A 24,257-nucleotide genomic window follows, 5' to 3' on the forward strand; every position below is an offset into this window, starting at 1 on the left:
AGCAACCAAACAACCTAATTGCATTATCCTAGGGATTTTTTTTTTATTTTGTTATTAACCAACTAAACATGGTAAAATATTAAATTCAAATCTCACCGGTTAAAAATAAAGTGAATATATATATATGACTAATATTTTATGTCCATTTCTTTTCCCAATTAAACATTCTCTACCAACTCAAAGTATGACCAATTTTTGTATATGGAACTAAACAATGCACCAATTCCCCAACCAATCTGTTCGATATTTTTAGTCACTTAAAGTCGGTGTTAGATGATAAAGCATTCACTCAAAGACCAACGTATAAGTACAATTTAACGACCCCTTTACAAAGTTCAGGAATAATAACATTTTTAAACGGTGGATTTTCATAAATCAACCAGTCTACCATCTGTTTTCATTGTCAAAACACTCATTCCATGCATGAGAAATTATTAAATCCCCAATCCACATAAGTAATCATGTGTTGACAATGATAAATGCTAAGGCATATTCTATCTTTTCTGGATATAGATTTATCTTACGAAAGGGTTCGCCTGTTAAAAGATTCAACTGTTAGATTAGCAGTGAAAGCTGGAATTGAGTTCAACTTCCGAACAAATATATCGACCTGCCAAAAATACAAAGCACACATTAACAATTCCTTAAGACAATTCATAACTCTCTTGGCACCAGGTCAATAACATGTATCAAAATTATAACATTTTTTATATAATGCCTAGAACTACACAAATCCCTCCCCAACCCTTGAATAGGAGAATAAACATGGTTCAACATACTCAAACCCATGTCCTATATTGACAACAATACCGATGCCAACCAAGCTAAAACTCAGTCAGCAAAATTCAAACACATTTTAAAACTAGAAAATTTTGATATATGATTATCACAAGAATAACAACTGTCGTAACTTTGGCCAAGAACCTTCCTATGCTGTAACTTTCTAATCGAGCTGGATCAGGCATTGTAATAAACCATGCATATCTATTAGATGGGAACCAAGCCATTCATGAGCTACTCTAGCTTGGATTATACAAATATTTAAACTATTTCGTGTTAAGCTTGAGCTCCAGTCTCTAATAAAATAATAAGCTAAGTTTTAAGGTTTTTAATTCTCAGCTTTGAGTGGCTAAAACCTAACCACAACATTGAATTGTTAATAGATTTTAAATGTTTCATACATGTACCAATTCATGGTTGCATGCTCAGAGGCAGTTTGATTATAACCTTATGCATGCATAGTAAATAGCAGTCTCTAGCAAAGTTACTTTTCTCCTGTTGCCAAACTAACATTGTACTCATAAACATTTACTAGTCAAGGCAAAACCATAAAGCCCACTTCTGCACACATGTTCACAAGTTTCTTTCATGTCTGATTCTACTTTCCTTATAACCACAGCACAGCACACAACCAAGTGATGAAGGAAAAGTTTACACTTGTTACCTGATGGGATATCTCAGGCTGAGCAGTATAATCATTTGCCTGTTGGATCATAAAGTAACATTAGTTTAATTGTTTTTCTTGGTTCTATAGTCAATTTAAGTAGAATAATCTAGATGCATTTGCATGGTCTCTGGCAATGCAAATGCACTTTTAGCCTTTTTTAATGTCCCAATCAATCCTTAAAAGATATTTTCATGGGAAAGTGGAATGTGAAATAAGACTATTTACTATATTTTGTTTGACGTCGTCAACTACTCAGCTTACCAAAATATTGGTATTTCCAGATTCATACTCAAATTCAAGCTTTTCATCATCATTTTGTGCATAAATTGATTGGAGGGTAAAATGGGTCACAGGGATTCCATTAGGACGCTGGTGCTCGTCCATTACTATCTGCCACAAAAATCACTAACTTAAAACCATGAAGTAGTGTGATGCATAAAAACGCAATGGTACAAATTAGGGGCAAACAGATGAGGTTTAAAACCTTCCATGAATTAAAAATGATACCAAATCTGGTTTGAATTGGTTTCTGAAGCTAAAACCAAAGTGATTGGCCCATTGCACATTTTGGGGTCTGATTAATTTGTCCAACATCCCCAGCAATAATCACCAATGAGTCCATGATGTGATCATAAGCAATTTTTGCTCAACACCCTCAATCCTCTTTCACCAAAAAACGTATCTCTAGTATTATATTGTTAGTATTGAAAACAAGGCCCCCATTAAGAAAAAAGCTCTATGTTCTTTCCCAATATATTCTGTAGGGAAACAGAATGGAATTAATTTGGAGGCAAATCAACCATAGAGCTTACTAGAATTTTGGTCAGGCAAATTTGGTACATGCCATTAATTCTACCAAGTTACCTCATTTATTTAAAAACTAACCTAAAACCTTCAAAGGAACACAAAATTGCAAAAGTAAAGCATCAAGACGTATCAGTAAGAATTTATACAAAAAACAAAGCTGCTTAAACTCAAGCACTGGTGTTGAGTTTCATGCTTCTGATCTGTCAACTGCCCCAAGCCTAAGATAGATAAGCTTAAAGCATAAACTTAAATAGGACTCATCTCTTTCTTTAGTTTTCAAGGAGACTAATATGGTATTTGCAGATTGGTATCATAGTTCTAGACAAATCTATAATTTGACTTCATATATTGCATTTTAATTATTAGTTAGGTTTTAGCTTTAGGTATTTCAATAGATTTTTAAACGTAAGGTAAGAGATAGCTTAGGAAATACTAAAATGTGAAATGCCACAAAGTATACCTTGTAACCAAAAAGCTCGCAACATGCTCTTCTAAAAACTGAAATTCTATCCGCAAAAACAGTCTTGTATCTGTTGCAGGTGTGCATTTTCAAATACATCAGCAGTAACAAATCAAAGTTATGAACAATAAATATAGCAATGTTTCCACAACTTACCTCTCTTCACGTTTTTCAAGTGTCGCAATTTGTTCTTTTAATTTCGTTATCTTCTCAGATATATACGAGTCAACCAGCTTCCCAGTGTCACCTACACAGTTTAGTCAGAGAACAGATAACCTCATCATGTCAATGCTGCATTTGAAATGGTCGGCAATTTGGATCAATAAACCACTCCCACAACCAAACACCACAGCCACTATATTAGATTTATCAGCACTGATCCATAGGTATTGAAGGATAAATCCCCCCTAAACCGAACAAGTGTAGATACAGTCTTGGAAAAAATTAACATGGAAGTTGCTAGAAATAACATGAAGCCTGACATTAGTATAACCTAGTCAGGATACGAGTTGATTTCTACAAGTACAGTTTTACTAAAATAGAAAGAAATCAGTGAGACAAAAAGGTTCAAACATGAACTATTAATTCCACAAATCAAATTTAATGTAGCAAACAAGAAATTAGGGAAATTTTTAAAATAATAAATAGATAGATAAAAAAAAGGATTTTAACTACAAGTAGACTGGAAATGTTGGGTATGACACAATTACATGATACAAACATGATGTGGGAAAAAATAACTAAAACACAATATGACATGAATACATGAACATGGAAAAATATATATGACACAAATTATTAACCTGAAAAATATATATAAATAAATTGTAGAAACTTAGAAAAAATTCCTATTCATTCTGCTAATTAGTTTACACCTATAAAGAGAGGAATTCACACAAACAAGGAAAAACATCCCTAAAAATCAGTAACTTCCTAAGAATCAGTGACTGAGATTAGTTTCTATTTACAAGAGAACTCCTAGTAATAAGGTAAGTTTTTTGTCCTTAATTTTAGGAATTCCAACACTCCCCCTCAAGCTGGAGTGTAGATGTTTATCAAACCCAGCTTGCCAACAACTTCTTCAAGCATGTTTCTGTTCAAACTTTTAGTTAATACATCTACAACTTGTTGTCTAGTAGGTAGGTAGGTGATGCACACTTCTCCTGAGTGTATTTTTTCTTTTATAAGGTGGCGATCTATTTCCACATGTTTGGTGCGATCATGATGCACAGGATTATGTGCTATGCTGACAGCTGCCTGGTTGTCACAGTACATCTTCATAGGCCTGGTGTAAGGCACTTTTAGTTTCCCCATAAGTCTTTGTATCCAAACTCCTCTGCACTGCTGCGTGCTACAACAGACTGTTTTTTGCTTCTCCACGTCACGAGGTTACCCCAAACATAACTACAATAGCCACTTGTAGAGCGTCTATCGTTAACAGAACCTGCCCAGTCTGCATCAGTGTAGACTTCCACATTCTGGTTGGCAGTTTTCTTGAAATGCAGGCCTTTACCAGGAGTCCCTTTCAGATACCTTAATATTCTATATGCAGCTTCCAAGTGCTTCTCCCTCGGGGCATGCATGTACTGACTGATAACACTTACACTGAAGGCTATGTCTGGACGGGTGTGAGATAGGTAGATGAGTCTTCCTACTAGTCGTTGATATCTCCCCCTGTCGATTTCTTCTCCATCCTCATCAGTGCCCAATTTAAGGTTAAATTCCATAGGAGTTTCGGCTGGTTTGCAGCCCATCAAACCAACTTCTGACAGTAGATCAAGAACATATTTCCTTTGGGAGATGGAAATACCTGTTTGGGACCTTGCTACCTCCATACCAAGAAAGTATTTAAGATTCCCCAAGTCTTTAAGCTCGAACTCTATACCAAGGAATTCTTTCAACCTCACAATTTCGCTTGAGTTATCTCCTGTTAATATTATATCGTCCACATAAACGATGAGGATGCAGCATTTTCCCTTTTTCGAGTGCTTGTAGAACATGGTGTGGTCTGCCTGCCCTTGAATGTAATTTCTGCTGGTCATAGCTTTTGCAAATCGGCTGAACCACGCCCGTGGAGATTGTTTCAGCCCATACAAGGACTTCTTCAACTTACACACTTGGTCCTTGCTTTCTTCAAACCCGGGTGGGAAATCCATGTACACTTCCTCACTTAATTCTCCGTTGAGGAAAGCATTTCTTACATCCAATTGAGTCAAGTGCCAATCAAGGTTGGCAGCAAGAGATAGGAGGACTCGAATGGTGTTTAGCTTGGCAACTGGTGCAAACGTCTCGTCGTAGTCAAGACCATAAGTTTGAGTGAAGCCCTTAGCCACAAGTCGAGCCTTGTATCGGTCAATACGGCCATCGGGTTTAAATTTTGTAGTGAAGATCCATTTGCATCCTACTGTTTTTTTTCCCTTAGGTAGATCCGAGACTACCCATGTTTCATTATTTTTGAGGGCCTTCATTTCTTCCATCACAGCTTGTCTCCACTCAGCTGATTCAAGAGCCTCTTCTATATTTTTTGGAGTTTTTACAGAATCAACATTAGTCACAAAAGCTTTGTAAGACTTAGATAAATTTCCATAGGTTACAAACCGAGAAATAGGGTGTTGAGTGCAGCTCCTTGTGCCCTTTCGAACTGCAATTGGAGAATAGATAGATGGTGACGGAGGTGAGACTTCTGTTTCAGAACAGTCCTCGGTTGGGGATGCAATTGGCACTGCTGTATCAGTTTCAGGAGCACGATTCCGTCGAGAGTAAACCTGTATTTCAGGAACCTGTTTTTGTTGTTTTCCTTGATCATGGGGCTGTACTTCGGTGGTGGTATTGTTATTTGGAAGGATTGGGCTAATTTCTTGCTGCTGCACAGGGGAAACAGTCTCTAAATTTGGGATTACCATAGCACCTTGGTTGTTAGGCTTGTTTGTGATAGTAGTTGTAGGATCATGAGGTATAATGAGGAGAGTATTAAGGGTCTCATCTTCATTAAAAATCTCCCCCTGAAGATGAGATGCTGCAAAGTATGGTTCATTTTCAAAAAAGGTAACATCCCGAGAGACAAACATTCGGCACAAGGTTGGTGAGTAACACTTATAGCCTTTTTGTGTGGGAGAATATCCAATGAAGATGCAGGTGTGGGCTCAAGGATCAAGTTTGGATTGATTTGGTTGATGGTTATGGACAAAAACTTTGCAACCGAATATTTTGGCTGGAAGATTAGGAACACGAAATAGAGGAAAGGACTTTAGAAGGGTATTTAGAAGTGTTTGGAAATTGAGAACCTTTGATGGCATTCGGTTTATGAGATAGCAGGCAGTGAGGACAGCCTCTCCCCACAAGTATTTTGGAACATTCATGGTGAACATTATGGCTCGAGCTACAGCAAGGAGATGACGATTTTTTCTCTCGGAGATCCCGTTTTGTTAAGGAGTGTCAGGACAAGAGCTTTGGTGTATGATGCCTTGGTCAAAAAGGTATGGGCTTAGGACAGAGTTAAAGTATTCTCTCCCATTGTCAGTGTGAAGAGTATGTATGGTAGAGTTGAACTGGGTTCGAACCATTGAGTGAAAATTTTGGAATACTTTGGGTGTTTCAGATTTTTCTTTGAGGAGATAGACCCAACATACCCTAGTGTGATCATCAATGAATGTTATAAACCACCTAGCCCCGTAATATTTTTTCACTCTATTTGGCTCCCATTAGGTCTTGTGGATTAATGAAAATGGTTGGGACTGGATATATGGTTTTAATGGGTATGGCACACGGGTATGTTTGGATAATTGGCAAATTTCACACTTCAAGGAATTAATACTTTTATTTCGAAATAACAGCGGAAGATGTTTCTTCAAATACAAAAAATTTGGATGCCCTAACCTATGGTGCCATAACATAATTGTGTCCTCTTTTGAAGTTGATAGCGTCAATCCTCCTTGTGTGCTTTCTTTATTCCAAACATATAGTCCATCATCAACTTTAGCAGTGCCAATCATCCTCCCCGATTCCTGTATCACACAACCAATTGCAGAAAATTCAACAAGAAGTTTTTCATCCTTAGTAAGTTTACTGATTGAAAGTAAATTGCAGGACAAGTTTGGGACATGTAAGACTTTATTGAGAAAAAAATTCTCTGTTATTTGTACTTCTCCTACTCCAGCCACAGGTGAGTAAGAACCATCAACTATGCGGATTCGGGACTTGTCATGACAAGGAGTGTAGGTGTGAAACAAAGTGGAGTTACCTGTCATGTGATCGGATGCACCCGAATCGAGTATCCAAGAGGATTGATTATTTGATTCAAAGGCAATATTGAGGGCAGTACCTTGGGTGGCTAGAGATCCATGAGCAGTAGAAGTACCAAGTATCTTATGGAGAGTCTCAAGTTGGGTTTTGGTTAGGCGAACATCGAGAACATCATCTGTAGCAGTGGAGGATAACAGGGCAGTCTTATTATCCTTCTGTTTTTTTCAGGATAGCCATGGAGTTTGAAGCACTTTTCCTTTGTATGACCAACACGGTTGCGGTGGTTACACCATGGCTGGTTGATCCGTAATCATTTCCAAAGACGTGGTTTTTGTGGTCGTGGACCTCTGGAGATGAGGCGAGAGGTCTCGATGAGACCGGTTGCCAAGAGTTGTCACATGTTTAGGTTCCTTTGAGTCTCCCATCATGACAAGACGGCGCTTTTCTTCTCTTCTAACTTCTGCAAATGCTTCACCGATGGTTGGTAGAGGTGATCTGCCCAGAATTCTGCCACGGACCTCATCTAACTCACGATTCAGTCCTGCTAGAAACTCATAAAGACGTTCATTGTTGAGGTGAGTCATAAACTTGGTGTGTTCCAATCCTTCACTCCAATCGCCTCATAGTACATATCCGCCTCGCCACAAAATTTTGATTGTTGTAGTAGTGAGTTACTTGAGTGTCCCTTGTCGGATATCCTTTAACTTAAGCTTGATCTCAAATACTTGGGAGGCGTTTCCAAGATCCGAGTAGTTTTCTTTGACTGCATCCCACATGTCTTTTGCAGTTTTGAAAAAAAGATAGGTGCGGCTTATATGGCCTTCCATCGAATTAATTAGCCAAGCCATTACAATCGAGTTGTTGAGTTCCCAAGTGGCATAAGTCGGGTCAGCTATGGTTGGTCGAGGAATTTCTCCATTGATGTATCCTAATTTGCCACGACCACGAATCACCATAAGGACCGATTGAGACCATTGTAAGAAGTTCTTCCCATTTAGCCGATGATTGGTGATTATAAGGGAGGAATTAAGTTCACCTTGAGTGATTCCCTGATTGACATTCTGAGTTATTTGTGAAGTCTCGATTTGAGATGAGTTTCATTGACGTCACCCATAGGAGGAGGACTAAACCGGAGGGATTTTTAGGAAGTGAGATTAGAGACGAATGAGCAGGATCGAATGAATCCTAAAGCTCTTGATACCATGTAGAAACTTAGAAAAAATTCTTATTCATTCTGCTAATTAGTTTACACCTATAAAGAGAGGAATTCACACAAACAAGGAAAAACATCCCTAAAAATCAGCAACTTCCTAAGAATCAGTCACTGAGATTAGTTTCTATTTACAAGAGAACTCCTAGTAATAAGGTAAGTTTTCTGTCCTTAATTTTAGGAATTCCAACATAAATAATACCTTCAACACAATTATGATGTAAGAAAAATACACAAACACTACATGAATACACGGATTACTAGGTCTAAATAAAAGTTTGTAACAAGGACCGAAAAAAAAGAAACAAAACATGGAACCTCAATTCTGAATCTATTTACTTTGCAATCAAAGAACAATGCATTATACCTGATTGACTTTTCAATTCTTCAAGAGCTTGTAACTTCTCCTTTGTCTTTTGTAACTCAGTTTGTAATGCCTCAATAGTTTGTTTTGCCTCATTATCAACAGCAAGAGTATTTACCATTCGCAGAACTTTTGTATTTGAAGCTGAATAATCACCATGACCCAGCTATGGAAAGAAACCACATTGTTATTACCACTCAACAAGGACAAAAGAAAACCAAGCATCATTAGCATTTCACTTTCTATGCACCCTACATTCAGAAAATTTCCCTCCTAATTCATTCAAGTTGAGGAAACAGCATACACAAGAGTTTCCATTGAAGTACAGATACTGTAAGGATCATATTTAAGACAAGTAACAATATTGATAATGCATAACTAGTTTCATTTTAGTTAAATTAGGCATTCCAGCACTGAATAGGAATTAAGTTGAACTGTTTACATTGTGTTGAAAACTGCAAAAGCTCCCTTTCATATGGTTAAACGATTGCTCCCAAAAATGAGTTAATCAAGTAGAGCCCCCTTACTATTATGAAATGTGAAACAAAGAAACTTTCTAATTCTAGTTAAATATAGGTGATAACTTAACATGCATGTTTTTTCATAAATATACATCACTCTTTTTTTGCCTTGTGGTACGTGTGACAAAATTGCTTGGACATTTACCGTCAATCTTGCTATTGAGGCAAGCAACTATAAGTAAAGAATATTAAAATATACAAAAAGAATTAAAAGTAAATTTGATTCTGAACAAAGAGGTGATGGAGAAATAAATAAACAAGTATATTCATAGATAGTAGGTAGACTGATAAATAAATATACAGAGAGAGAGGGGGAGGAGGGTTCCAAAGCCAAATGGAGGCTATTCAACATAAATTCTTACACCTACCAACAATATGGCATACCTCAAAAGATTATACATGAGAAAAAAGTCAAAAGTTATAAGATCTGACTTATTTCTCTCAAAGGAAAACCGATTCCGATATTCAATATCTTAATAGACTACTTGTTATCTAAATATTACTAGGTATGTACAGACTACTTTCAAATCTAGCACATAGAAGAAGATACAATATGTGGCCTAAATGCCCAAATAGGTCCTTATATATTTAACAATGAAACATAAAATCAACAAAATAAGTATCTAACATTCCTTCAATAAGTATGATTTTGCCCAACTCCATCACATTAAAAATAAACAAAATCAAGTAAAGCATCTCAAATGATTAAACATAAAATAGTAATAATAGCAAAGACCAAATAGAACCACAACCGTAGTTGATCAGTCTTGGTTCCCGGAATCATTTAAAAATCTTAGCTATGTACCTTTGACTCCAATAGTGAAATCTCTGAACGAAGTCGATCACTCTCCCTGTCTAGTGATTTTATTCTTCTTGCTTCATTATTTAGCCTATCATGGAGCATTTTAATCTCATTATGTTGGCGATCATTAATTTCTTTTTGTTCATGTAAACTTCTTTCTAATTCTTTAATACAAGATTCCTTCTTTGCAAGAGATGATTCAAGCTCCTAGACATTAAAACCAAGGGACGACATGTCAAAAACAATGAGAAAAGACAACACATTTAGGAGTGAAGGATATTTTGTACACTTATTTTGGTTTTGGAAAGAAAAGAGGGAAAACTTGGCTAGAAAGTAATGAAACAGGATAGAAGTTCATAACCTGAACAACAGTTCCACTAGCCACTTCATCACCTGCTTCTTCATTCTTATGCCTCTTTAATTCATTAATAGCATTGCTCAACTTATTTCTCTCTTCAGTAACCATGGAAAGCTGAAACATAACAGTTCAACTTTTAAAATAAAACAAAAGTGAATAAACCAAATATTATATTTGTTAGACAAAGAAAATTAGTATAGAAGGCCGCATTCATCAGCCCACATCTTTGTTAACTTCTGCAGGTACAACCAAGAAGTAAATCAACAAAAACATGTTTAGAACAATTTTCTCAATATCAATCACCCAAACATGTATAAATGTCAATAAGCTATCCTGGCTCAACTATTCATGATCTACCTTATTTGCTTATTTACAACTGTATTCTTCTTGCATGTCCATCATATGCTACAGATTCCAGATATCAGCAAAGGAGGAAGTACCATGCTTTCACAGTTTATAAAACATGACCAGAAAATCAATCTTCATGAAAAATATTATATTAAACAGCCCAGTTAGTAAGCCTTGTTTATAGCCTGAAAAACAGCAAATTGCAAGTAACAACTACTATAACTGTTTTAAGGAAATAGTAAAGCAAGGGAACTCATTGATTCTCCCCTATCCCGCGCCCCCACTCAAGAAAGAATCCCTTCCAAGTTGTTACCTTTACTTGCTTCCAGGTGAAAAACAAACTGAACTGCCCTACCACAATTTGAATAGATCTCCATAGGCTGCCATGTTATATTTTCTTAGCCATTTAAGCATTTACATTAGTAGTATTATAGAGTTTAACCCCAAGAATGTATGGTATTCAAAGTGGCCCTCAAATTACAAATCTAATCTCCCTCATATTCCACTTTGTTGTGGAAACTGTTAGTGACCAACAAAAAGCCAAAGAAATGTACCATAATGGAAATGACTACTGCATGCAACACTTACCATGAGTTCAATCTGCTTGACCTCTGATTTTAAGATTTCTGCCTTCTCTTTATCCAATGCAGCCTCAGCTTCAGCATTCTGTTTAGCAAGTTGTGCAGCATCCAGTCCAACCTCAATTTGCTTCAAGCGTGCATTTGTCTCACCTATCTTCATTGTACTTGCAATCACTTCCCTGCATGGAAAAGAAAATCTCAACTTCAGCAAACAAGATTTGACTAATAAAACACAAGAAGCAACAATAGTTTCATTGACAGCATATTCAAGCATGCAAGCAGAATAAGGCGTAAATACATAATATCTAAGCAACTTCAAGAATGCATAAGCATGTATTTCAATATATCATTCAATAAGACACTATAATGATAAAAATAAAAACCCTGTGTATCAGATCATTTCATAATGAAAAGTACAGAGGAAAATAAACAAATAATTTCAGGGGAAAAGATCATAGTAATAACAATTTCTTAAAAAATAGGCAGTTAGCTGGAAAGGATCACTCCAAGCAATTCAAACCGCAACAGAGGGGGAAAAAAAAAGAAACAAGAAGCTAAAGAGCTGTAAATGATTCTAACAAGTTTTCACTCACCCTAGAGAACTTTTACCCACAGGCTATAACAAACAACTACTTTCTGATTTCAGAAATCAAGTTTTACTAATTGAACAAAGAAAAACTATAAACAAAACACTCCATTTCTTTTCCTTCAGCAGCACCTAACCTAATGAGATGGAGAAAGCAAAAGGATGGTATTGACATTCAAATTTTAGGGGGTTCAAAGGAAAACCTCTGACAGTTTTGTCACTGTTTTTGGACTTTTGGCTAACCAGAAGGACCATAACAGTTGAACAATAGAATAAAAAATAAGCTGGTAACATACTTTTGTAATGTTGCAAACTTGACAGGTATATCTTCAGGACATGACACACCAGGTATGTCCTTCATAATGAGCTTCCACAATGACAACTCTTTCTCCAAGTTGCTCAAACATATCTGTTGTTCTTGCAACTTGGATAGCTCTGATTCTGCCCTCTCCCTGCGGCCCTTCTCTTCCAGTAATTTTGCCTTCAATAACTCAATGTCCTCATGAGATGATTTCAACTTTCTTGCCTCTCGTACTTCAGACTCCTGATGAAAACCCACAATCAAAAGCAGAAGGGAAAGAAGTCACGAAAAACAGGAACATAAAAAGGGAGCGATGAGCCAGACAAGAATTACGACTGCCATCCAAAAACATCAAATGAAATGAGCAGTCCAATCAAAGCTTTTAAAATATAGCTTATATTCATTCTCACCAAAACATCAGGAAAAGATAAAAAGGAGATACGAACGAAGTTTATGCAAATAGTACGAACAGGTCAAAGAGAATATATAAATGTACCAAGCAGTAAACGGAGTTTCCTCTACTCATGCAAAGGACCAGTGGACAAGCAAAATTTCTCAGATTGCTTCACGCAGATGCACATGCATCTTTTTTTAATGTGAAAAGGCAAACCATTAAATATATTACTGGGGGCATTTTCCATGGACATGGGTACATTTGTACATAAATAAGAATTTTTCTCTAATATAATTTTACAAAAGATAACAGAATTTAAAGAATGACAAATAACATTAAAAAAATATATATATAAAAAAAATAAAAAATAAAGCTTACATAGTTTCTAAGCTCCTCTTGCAAATGCTTAATCAAAATACTGCTCTCGGAGGAAGTAACTTCTTGAAAGGTGAAACTTGACATCTTCTTCTCTACTTCACTCTTTTGGTTCAAGCACTGCAAAACCACAATGTATGATGCATTTTTTTTTTTTAAAAAAAAGACAAACAAAAACAAAATTCTAAACTACATCCTGCAAGATATGCACAGGTAACATCTTAAATAGTAAGAATTAAAGAATCAGACATTTAAACATAAGATAAATTCATGACAACAGCAAAAATCCTAAGTAATTCAGCAAAAACAAAACAAAAAAGCCAACAAGAGATATGATAATAGAAAATATGAATGTTGCAAGAGGATATGCAGTCAAAATCAAGTACAAGAATCAATAAGATTGTAAACTGTAAGTAACCAGGACACAAGAAATACCTCATTAAGTTGTTTCTTAAGATCCTCTAGCTGCTCTTTCAAAAGCTCTGATTCCTTCTCAGCACTATTAGCTCTAAATTCCGTTCTTTCAAGCTACAAACCAGACAAAATATGGATTAGACTAACATAAATGCTAACTGATGTTCTTTCATCAATTAAATAAACAAGTTTAAGCAATCACATCAGCACTTATTCTGGAAATAGAAAGCTTCGATTCTCCTTTCAGCTGAGAAAGCTCATTCTGAAGTTGTTTTTTCTCCCTTTCTATGCTTTGAGAAAATTGAGTGAGTTTTCCCTCTATATCAGCTGCTTTCTCTTCAGCAGAAGCTGCAGAGGACTCAGCTTTCTTGCGAAGGTTCAGCTCATTTTGCAGCTTCCCCTGTTATAAAACATAATATAACAGTAAGAAAAGCTCCTTAGACCCCTTCAGGCCAAACACATTTGATCAAGCACACGCTTGGTGTGCTTAGGCATGTTTCTTATAACACAAAGGCTATAAAAAATTAACTATGCATTTGATGAACAAATCATGAACGACTTGATTTTTTTTCGTTCATCAAGCTAAACAAACGATTATGAACAAATTTTGAGACTCAAACACATTTAGGCACTGTTTGTTTCAATGTAAAAGCTTTTACAAAAAATACTTTTCGCCTTTTCCGATGTTTGTTTCATGTAAAATAGAATAGTCAATCTAAAATGTTTTCCAGTCAAGGTAAAATTACCCCCTTATTCCTATAAAATGTCTTACCAAATTTTTTTTCTGTAAAACATTTTCCAAACTGATAAGACTCTATTCACAATAATACCCCCATACCCGACCCGAACATTGGGTCAAAGCACCGGGATGTTGCATTCTTCACTTATCAAATATTTTCTTATAAACTTTCATAATTTTTCAATTTAGTCCTTTTAGTCATAAAAGTTCAATATTCACTAATTAATCATATTAAATCAATTTTCTTTCTTGTTACATTTTAATCACATAATTTATCTCAATATCTTGTTCCACATATCAAGTTTCTATGTATTTCACTTGTATTATTTCATCCACTTATTTTCTCAAGTTTAACAATTTAGTCCTTGTCATCATAAAATCCATATTTTTCAACAATTTCACTTTTACAATACTTTATGCATATTTCATCATCTAATAACACATTCATTAAACTTTTATCATAATTTCCTTATTCACATATTAAATTGTTTCACACTTAAACTTTTGTACATTTTTCAATTTAGTCCCTATTGCCATGTAATTTATTTTTCACCATATAAGCACTTTAATCAAATAATTCATTATAATATCTTATTACACATAACAAATTTTCATGCATATCACTTCTCTTGTTTCAATTGTAAATTTCACAGTTTACAATTTAATCCTTAACATCATAAAGATTCATTATTTACTATAATTTCACCTTAACATCACTTTGTAATCAATTCACTACTTCATTTAAACTCTTTATCACAAATCTCAAATGTATGTTTGTTCCATTGAAAACAACTTCTATGAAATATTTTCAAGAAATCTGCCAAACAACAGAAAATATTTTACACAGATTCATTCAAACATCAGAATATATTAGCTTTTCCAAAAAAGTAAACCATTTTCTAGAAATCATTTTCCGAAAGCCATTTTCAATGAAACAAACAGAGCCTTAGTTAATTTATGTTCACAAACAAGCTCATTTATGAATCATTTAGAGCTCATTCAAAAATTGTTTTTCATTCAAGTATAAGATAATTAAAAATATTATTACTTGCATGTTAATTTATCTTTTATAACATAATTAACAATATTTATGTTTTATTATTTTATATCTAAGACTAAGAAACAAGTCTATTTGTTTGATTAAATTTGTTAAGATGTGTAAATTTATCGTCCATGAACTGATTTTTAATTGTTAGCAAACTTGTTAGATAATATGTTCATGAACATGCTCATTTACTATTAACAAACAAGTTCATTTAATTTAAATTCATGAACTCAAAAACATCTAATTTTGAACAAACAAAGCTTGAACATAATTTTGAAATTCTTATCATACACGAACCAAACATGAACAAACAAAAAAAGAACACAAACGGGTCAAAAATAAATGAATGAACCAAAGAGAAATCTGTTCATTCAAGCTCAGTTCATTTATAGCTCTATATAAGGCAGTAGGCATAAAAAGGCCCACCTGATTAAATTTCTCGTTGATTTATTTTATCTTAACTCTTTTCATTTGATGTACCTTTGCTAGTAAAAGAGGGATAATATTGAACTCTTTACTTGTCAATGTTTAAGTATTTGACAACAAAAATGAGACCATAAGAAAATTATGTATATGACCTACATAGTTAAAAGAAAATTTTGCATGTTTTGTCGATAAATTGGACCAAGCTTTTGAGTTCCAAAATTATACATCTTAAGCTTATTTTATATTTATATAAATACATATACACACACATAAAATTACAAACATATTCATATGCACCTCACTTCCCTTGGACAAGAAGGGCCTTACGCCCCAAGCAACATAAGGATTCTAGTGCCTAAAGTGAGCCTTGACAAACTACACATTATTATAGTATCAATGATGGTCATTATGTGCTTTAAAGGAGTCTGAGTAGGCACTGCACCTTAGCACCAAACAACAACAGCACATCTAATGCACCTAGGCACATTTTTCGTAATGTAATAGGTACAAAAAAATGGTCACTAGAAGATTAGTCTCTTCTGTGTTACTTGTATGTACACACAAAGTTCTGGTTTGTGCAACTAATATAGATTCTAGATTTCCATATGCTAAAGAGTAGGCATATACATTCCCAGTTTGATTCTTTTCATAAATGGGAACATGAGTACATGACTATTAGCTGCTTCTAGCTAGAACATTTGGTGTTGCAGAGGATACCTTGTTAGCACAATTTTTAAATACAAAAAACAAATTATACTGTAAACACAATTATCAATAGTATCATAACTTACTGTGCTTTCTGATCAGCTGATGCATTTTAATGGTTGCATATGTTCTAAAAGACTTCTTAGTGTATGTTATTCATAATTAATGCAAAAGGTAATTAAACATTCAAAGAGGAAAGGATATTTCTATCAACCTCTTACAAGTTAAAAAAATGGTACCTTAAGCTCATTGTTTGTTTCTAACTGCTTTTTGAATCTTTCCTGTGAATCATTGACTTCCTTCAAGAGCTGGTCATGCAGCATCTGTTCACGTCCTTTTGCAGCAGCTAGCTCTTGTTCTGCATAAAGGAATTGATCCCTAAACTTTTTCCTTTCCGCTTCTGCAAAGATTACGATTATATCAGTGTAAAATAATGTATCATGCAAGATCTAATTTCAAATGATCAAACACCAAAAAAATACATGCCAAAGCAAGAAGCTCCTTTTTTACCATTTTCAAAAGAGTATGAACTCAAATAGCAAAATTTTTAATTAGAAATTCTTAAGCAACACCTGTATATGATTTGAACAAAAAAAATCAGTAGATGAATCTGAATAAAATTTACTAGCTTGTTATTATACGAATTTTTGGATCAGAGCTTTGAACTTTATCATGACAATATTAGTGGGGCCAACCACAGGTAGCTCGTTATTAGCATTTTAAATTGCGTTAAGCATCTATTTTAAGATGTTCAAAACCTCACCGCAACCTCATAAGTTTTCCTCTTTCCCCTCATGGGAACCCTATAAGCCTTCAGCACTATAAAACAACTGGTAAAAGTAAACAGAATGTAAATTATAAATCACTATGCACGAACAAATGAGAAGTCAGCCCTTTATATAAGAACTTTTTGTTAATATTAAGGTACCATTTGGTTGTTGTTTTTGCTATTTGCTTGTTACTTGTTGAAGCACAAAGGACAAAGGGTTCGGACATTTCAGAATAGTTGAAATGCTGTTTTTCTTTTCAGGACAAAATGAATGTATGACTTTACTATTGTATTGAATAACTAATCTATGTTAGAATCGGTATTGCACTTCAGTCATTTCTTCAATTTTAATTAATTACAATTTATCTTTTCTGCGATATCTTATCCTAGAAAGCAAAACACAAACAAGTAAATGAAGCATAAACACACGCGGAAAGTCCTTTGGGAAAAGAACAACAGCATTGAGTAAAACTTAATGCATTCGTCATTTTGCAAAATATGCACAAAAATGCAATATCCATACAAATAGAAGTGTACTTAACAAATTCACAAGACCAAAGTGTAGATATAATCTACCGGCTTTAGAAAGGTTTTCATTTAAAATCTCTAGTTTGGACTGATAATCACGAATTTGCTTCTCCGCATTGCTCAAGGCATCTATAAAATCTGCTTTGACCTAAGAAAATAAAACAATAAAATTAAGAAATAAAGCAAGAAAGAAAAAAGCAAATTGGAATATGAATGCTAAAATCTGCTTTGACCTAAGAAAATAAAACAATGAAATTAAGAAAGAAAGCAAGAAAGAAAAAAGCAAATTGGAATATGAATGCTAACTGATGCAGGAATTAACACAAGACTACCATCTGTCGGCATTGATAAGTGCAGAGGAGGTGATCAGAGGGCTGGTGAGGCGACTCCGGCGGAGGCGCCGCCAGAGGATTGTCCTCATAGATGACGAGACGTCCCTCGGAAGCTACTTGCGGTGACGGACTCTCGTGAAGTATGGGTTCGGCTCTTTGCTTCTTGGGTGGTGGAGTCCTCAGGATCATATTGTCTCCACAAATTCAAATTTCTAGGGTTTCTCTCTCTTTTTCTCAACAATTCAAAATCAAATTTGGAAGAAAGGAAAATGGCGCATTTCTATTCTATGTTCGGGCAATGACAAAGCGCCCGTCACTTCTGGACCAAATAGTTTTGATGCATCATTTAGTCCCTAAATATATAGTTTTTTCCTATTTTGATCCTTAAAGTTTGTTTTTTACTCAGATTAGGTTTTTTGCGGATCACTGATTTGGTCCTTTTGACATTAAAAAAATTATAAGGATAAAAAGTTCTCAAGAAAATACCAAAAAATAAATTAAGCCTATTGAGTATTTTTGTGTGTCTGTCTCTCAAAGGGGGTTAATTTATTTATTTATATGATACGGTTCATAACGTCCTAAGTAGGCTCCCATGAATGCCAACACGTACCTTATTCTAAGATCCACACGTGTTCTCTAGGTGTTCGTTTGCCTGCATAGTGATGCGAACCTACCTTATAGAGCTCATGAAAGGATACGAACTCACCACGAATTCACTATGTGTGAACTCATGTAAAGATGTGAACTATGCAGATTACAAGTAGGTTCCAATCAGGTAACCGGGTACTGGGCCGATAATAGCGGACACCATAACAATTTGTCTTCCACTTAGTTTGAATAAGAGTTATAAAGTGGCTCTTCTTAGAACTTGGTTAAGTGAAGTGAGGGATTTATAAGAATGAAACTTATTATATATGCACTTCACTCAAAATTGTTGTTCAAGTTTTGTCAGATGTTAAAGGGATGTACAGTTGTACGATGCTAATTGAGCCTTCGCTCTTGGATATGTGAATCTTCATGCTTTGAATGCTTTGAATTTCTTTAAAAGGATCAGACTTTAACCCTAAATTTGAACCGTTTGGGTTTGAAATTTTTGAGAAAGAGACGTTGTTGAGAAGAACAGTCATGATTTAAGGTAAACTTCTTAAAATTTTCAAATACTCCTTCTAGTCATTCTAGATTTAGTTAGGTATTATGATTAGGGTAAGAAGAGGTGGTCTTAGTGGTCAGGGTAACCATAGTGGTTCAAAGAATGAACACTTGCAACTTCGTGAAGCTGGTGTACCTATAGAGACGACAGCTTATGCCTATACGACAAAGAACGAAGAAATGAGTTGTCATTCAACTGTTCGAGGCATTCAGGTGCCTAATTTTCCTATGACTTCTCAATTGTTGAAGGTTTGATGTGATTGAGTGATTCTAAAAAGGGTTTCTTACTTTTGCTGCATGTTGATCTGCCGTAATTTGGTATAGCAAATTAAACTAGTTTTCGCACTTTAGGAGCTTGAACATAAGTATTTTAGTTAAGTTTTAATTACATTTTCATAAGTTTAGCTAAGTTCAATAAAGTGTGTAATTTGAGTCTTTTGTTGACCTTAGAAGCCGAATGTGAGCTAATAGACTTTGTGAGCATATAGGAGATCATTAGAAGGCGTGTTAACTCGATACTGGTTACTGGGTTACAGCACAAAGCATTGGATGTTGCAACATAAGGAGTAGAATAGAAGAATTCTAAGACTGCCTTCAATGTCGCAACATACCCCTGAAGACATCCTGAATATGAGCATACTGCCCTTGATGTTGCAACACAGGAATTGGTGTCTCGCGACATCACCTCTGTACTTGAAATAATTACAAGCTAGGGACATTTTGGTCTGCACAATCAAATGTTAAGCACGAGGACAACCTGACCTAGGGTTAGGGACGACGACCACCCTAAAGTTTATAAATAGGCTCATTTAACACATGTTATACACACCTTTCATATTGTATATTTTTTTCTTTAAATCTAATATTTAGTTTTTCTCTTTTCTTAGGTTTAGATTTTATTTCAATTTTGGTTATTTACTTTTGTGGAGAGATCAGATTTGTGAAGTTCAATCAAAATCTATGAGGATTTGACGCTTAAATTTAAATACAAATCAAACTTTTTCTAAACTCTATTCTCTTGAATTGTTCTTCATGTTTATTCTTTTTATGAAGTTGATATTGTTTATTAAATCCAAGAGGAACTAATCCTCTTATGAGGGATTAGCGAGTGGAGATATGATTAATTAATTGTTTTGTAGGGGTTTATGAGTGGATCAACTTTTCAGGAGAGGAAGAACCTAAAACACTAGGCCTGACAACCCTAGGAAGTCATTACAGTGGGAATTAACCCAAATTTGGTATGACCTATCCGTGAACACTTTAATCCTGAATCGATCTGGACTGTGAGGTCAGTGGAAGATCAAAAGATCATGTTAGGATATTGACTAGTTGATTGAATAAGAAAACACGAGACGATAGTTGGTTATGATTACTATAATGAGCTACTCACCCATGGTCAGATTTGATACATTTTACTCCTTGATTTCTCGTGTTTTATTTATTTCCTTACTTTCTTTTAATATTATTTTTAGTATAGTTTACCAAAACCTTTCTTTTGATTATTCATACTATAACCCAATTAAAGTACTAATTAGATTAATGTATGTTTATATTAGAATTAATTTAGTGCTCACCTCTCTTGGGTACGATCCTCGGAGTATTTACCTACTTCGTTTAACTATATTACAACTTGACCCATATACTTGTAGATACCACTTTTCATATCCTTTGTGCAGGATTTCTACTCTGGACGTTGATACGTCTGAAGCATCACACGTGCTAGAAGCAGCTTTCCACCTTCCTTTACACCATTTCTTCTGCCATCTTCTTAATGAATATGGAATAGCTCTAGGACAGTTTTTTGTTTCTCATAGTGGGTCGCGATCACCTATTTCATTAAGTGTGGTCACCGAAAAGAGGTGTTGTTGATTTCTATTTTCCAAAATCTATGCCAACTTAAAGCTTGTAATCGAAGAGGTTCTCTGAGCCTGTTTTATTTTACTCTTGGTGAAGGATGTGAATCGATCATTTCCAACTGGTCTTTGAACCTTTGGCTGAATTGTTGTTAATACATACAGGTGAAGAATAATTCTAGAGTTGATTTTGATTTTCCAATTGAGTGGTCCATACCTAGCAAGAGTATATGCCTACGAAGACTAAAAATCCCATCTGAAGTGGAGTGGGCTCAATTTTATAGGCTTCGTCAAAGTTGCACATTGAAGCTTAAGGAGGTGTTGGCAGCCAGAAATATGTTTCACCCGTGCCTCATAGATTTGAGTCCTAATGGATGGCAGCCAATTGACGACAAGAATGGTGCAGATACTGTGTCAGTTTTACCCGTGTAGTTCACGTGGCCACATAGAGCTACTGATGAGTTGGGACTTATTCTTTTAGGGGAAAAGGAGGAGCCTAAGAATTATTTTTATATATTTTGTAAATTAAAGCCTCGTTCGTGGTCCTCTAAATCTACTAGAGATTAAGAAGGTAACGTGAACACCCTTATGATTATTGTAGGTACTGATAATAGACTTATTGGTGATGTAGGCACATTTGCGTCATTGAAGAAACTTTAGGGGAATCAACAAGTTTCTTTTATTTTCATAATTTCAGGGGAATCGACAATTAGCAATTTTCATAATTGAAGAAACTTCAGAGGAATCGACAATTAGCAATTTTCATAATTTTTTCATGTTTTTCTTTATCTACCACTCTACAGTAAAGGAAACCTTGTTTCTTTTATTTTCAAAAATTCTTTGAATTATTTTAATATTATCACGTTTTTTGACTCACTATTTCTATTGATCAACTTCTATAGATTCGGTTCTTCCTTCAACGTACGGTCCTGGCGATCCATCAAGTCCTTCTACTCAATAGAATTAAAGTAAGTGGTAGTGGATTGATTAATTACAAGTTAAATAAATGTTGTTAAAAATACATAAATTAAATATTATTACTTGATTTATGTTTTATACGAATTCTTTAAGTATTCTAAAATGGGAGATTAAATTTGTCAAAACAAACTATACAAGTAAGTGATTCCATACTAACTATTTTATGAAAGCCTGTTGTATGGTTATGTTTATTGCTGATTTGAAAAACACGTTGTTCTCATTCTCATAATATGTGGTATTATGGCATATATGATTACTATGACTGTTAAAATATGATGTTTTGATACATCGTGATAAAATGTGATTTGCATGTCAAAACATGCCTATGTGATACTAAAGTGTTAAATGATTCGATGAGCATGAACTACATGCCTAAAGTGTTATTCTGTAACAAGTGAAAATATGTTTATTATGGCCACATCACATGCATAGGGAGGGACATGTGTAAGGATGAAGTACAGGAAGCCTTGTCTGCACTACTGGTGGCTTGACCATATTACTGGTAGCTTATCTGCAAATCTAATAGCTTTTCTGCATTATTGGTAGTTTATCTACAATACTATTAGGTTGACCACATTACTAGCAACAATGTCTGCATTACGGGTGGCTTGTCTACAAATTGGAGTGTTTGGATGGACGAGTTCTGAAGAGCTCAATTTTGGAGTGTAGCGGAGATAAGTAGGATGTTTTAAAATAAATACACATAATCGTTCTATAAAATCACATTTCCATGATCATATGCATAAAGTGAATTGACTATCTTGTATAATGATTGTATGTTTATTGTTATTTATTTGTTAAAAGACTCACACTAGGCTTTAAAAGCTCACTCCTTTAGTTTCATAACCTTTCAAGTATTACATGGACTTAGGGTTTGGATTCAGCATTAGTGGAGCCTCTCGGATGGTTTTTAATAATGACTTAATAAACTATTGGGATGTTATTTTTGGACTTTGGACATTTGATATTTTTATTTAGGTGTTTCTTTATTTTTCAACTTTAAAATTGTCATGCATGCATGCATGCAAACTTATGAGATTTCAAGTATTTTAAACGATCGAGTTTATTTAAATTATTTACAATTTTACTTGGGTTTAAACAAAATTATAGCTCGTGATTTTCTAAGTATTTTTGAAAGTCCGCTGCAAAAGAGTTTTACCCAAACCATTTTAAGAAATAATTAAATTATAAATTCCTTGTTTTAAATAACTTAAAACGACATTACGATAAAATATCGTCTGTTTCAAATAATCATGTTTTAATAAGCATTTTTTAAAAACAAAATCACTTAGTATTTAGATTTTGAAGTTTTCATAAAAATAACTAGAACGTAGTTACCTTTTAATAAGTAAATGATTTTTGAATGTTGTTAATGTAACTTTCGAGATTTGGCCATAACATTTAGGCTGGATTTGGAGTGTTACAGGAATGATTAGCATGTGATTCGTTGAAGGTTCTAGTGAAGAGGATATGAAAAAGATGGAATCTAAAAATGCCTACCCATCCACCATGGGGGCTCTGGAGAGGGCTCGTGAATTGTATAAACAATTGGATGAAGAAAATAGGAAATTGGTGAATCAAAATAAAAGGCTAGAGGATCACCTCACTCTCTCTAAAAAAGCTAACGAAAAATTACATAAAGAGGTTAGAGGCATGCGAGCTGAGAAGATTGTTTTGGAAAAGACCATGAAAGCCATGAGTGAGCAGAATAAACTTGCCATGGCTAATCTGGAGAAGAATCATGAAGAAGCCCTAGAAAAATATAAGTTTGATACAATGCTAAGCTTTCAAGATTATCTAACAGATTTGAAATCAAACTTTCTGTTGCACGCCTAAGTGGTTGATAGTTCCTTTGATGCTTGTAGGGCAAATTTCAATGCTCTAAGTCATCTTACAGGTGCCCATTTGAATTATGATATTTGTTTCCCTTTTGGAGCTTCTTGGGAGGAGTTTGTTGAAGAGTGGAAAAAATTCTAGTAGGCTTTATTTTGCCGATACTCTTGCTAAAACTAGTATTGCTCCAACTATCAATCATGAAGGAAACAATAAGGAATAAGTGGAAGAAGAAAAAAAAGAAGAAAAGGACCTCACTGATCCCAATAACACTAGTGCCAACTCTTGATTTCCTTGTATTCATTGTACTTGTTGTCTTACATTTGAAATGAAAAAACTATGTTTATTTAGTGCTGAAACTCTTTGGCGATTGGCTGTAACCTTGTTTGGGTAAACAGCCTAATTAAATTGTCATCACAAATGACTTAAACAAGTATAACTTCAATGGTGATTAGGAAACATTAAATTATTAAACTTAACCGTAATTTGAAACCAACGTACCTAAGTTGTGATCGTAAATATGCTAACTCGACAAAATTTTTCATGATCGTAAATTAGTAAACTTAGGTTGTGATCGTAAATCTGTGAGCATTAATAATATCAGTTGTGATTATAAATCAGCAAATTGTTTGGGGTTGCGATCATAAATCAACTAACTAAAAAAAGATTATTCATGATAGTAAATCAACG

General features: G+C 34.6%; 1 protein-coding gene across 4 annotated transcripts; it reads right to left on the bottom strand.

The window, feature by feature from the left end:
* Positions 1-350: 350 nt before the first annotated feature.
* On the bottom strand, positions 351-18,108 carry LOC108473556 (mitotic spindle checkpoint protein MAD1). 4 transcript variants are annotated; one of them, XM_017775201.2, is made up of 16 exons: positions 17,755-18,108; positions 17,471-17,570; positions 16,365-16,525; positions 13,413-13,610; positions 13,232-13,324; positions 12,800-12,916; positions 12,023-12,270; positions 11,148-11,319; positions 10,215-10,325; positions 9,857-10,060; positions 8,534-8,696; positions 2,871-2,961; positions 2,715-2,784; positions 1,709-1,837; positions 1,445-1,483; positions 351-610 (listed from the first exon to the last, which is right to left on the bottom strand). In XM_017775201.2, the coding sequence occupies exons 1-16, from the start codon at positions 17,941-17,943 to the stop codon at positions 521-523; spliced, it is 2,175 nt and encodes a 724-aa protein (XP_017630690.1). In that variant the 5' UTR covers positions 17,944-18,108; the 3' UTR covers positions 351-520. The 4 variants fall into 4 exon arrangements, with proteins under 4 accessions (XP_017630690.1, XP_052885684.1, XP_052885685.1 ...); XM_053029724.1 differs by lacking the exon at positions 1,709-1,837; XM_053029725.1 differs by lacking the exon at positions 17,755-18,108 and having other exon boundaries at positions 17,437-17,570.
* Positions 18,109-24,257: the final 6,149 nt, after the last annotated feature.

This window comes from Gossypium arboreum, chromosome 6, assembly GCF_025698485.1.
Source record: "Gossypium arboreum isolate Shixiya-1 chromosome 6, ASM2569848v2, whole genome shotgun sequence".
Lineage (NCBI taxonomy): Eukaryota > Viridiplantae > Streptophyta > Magnoliopsida > Malvales > Malvaceae > Gossypium > Gossypium arboreum.

Excerpts from the sequence above, each read along its gene's own strand:
- LOC108473556 (XM_017775201.2), bottom strand. The coding sequence starts at position 17,943 with ATGATCCTGAGGACTCCACCACCCAAGAAGCAAAGAGCCGAACCCATA. Across the intron at positions 12,271-12,799 it reads AAGAGGAGCTTAGAAACTAT|GAGTCTGAAGTACGAGAGGC; the intron begins GTAAGCTTTATT and ends GGTTTTCATCAG. Across the intron at positions 1,484-1,708 it reads CTGGAAATACCAATATTTTG|GCAAATGATTATACTGCTCA; the intron begins GTAAGCTGAGTA and ends ATGATCCAACAG.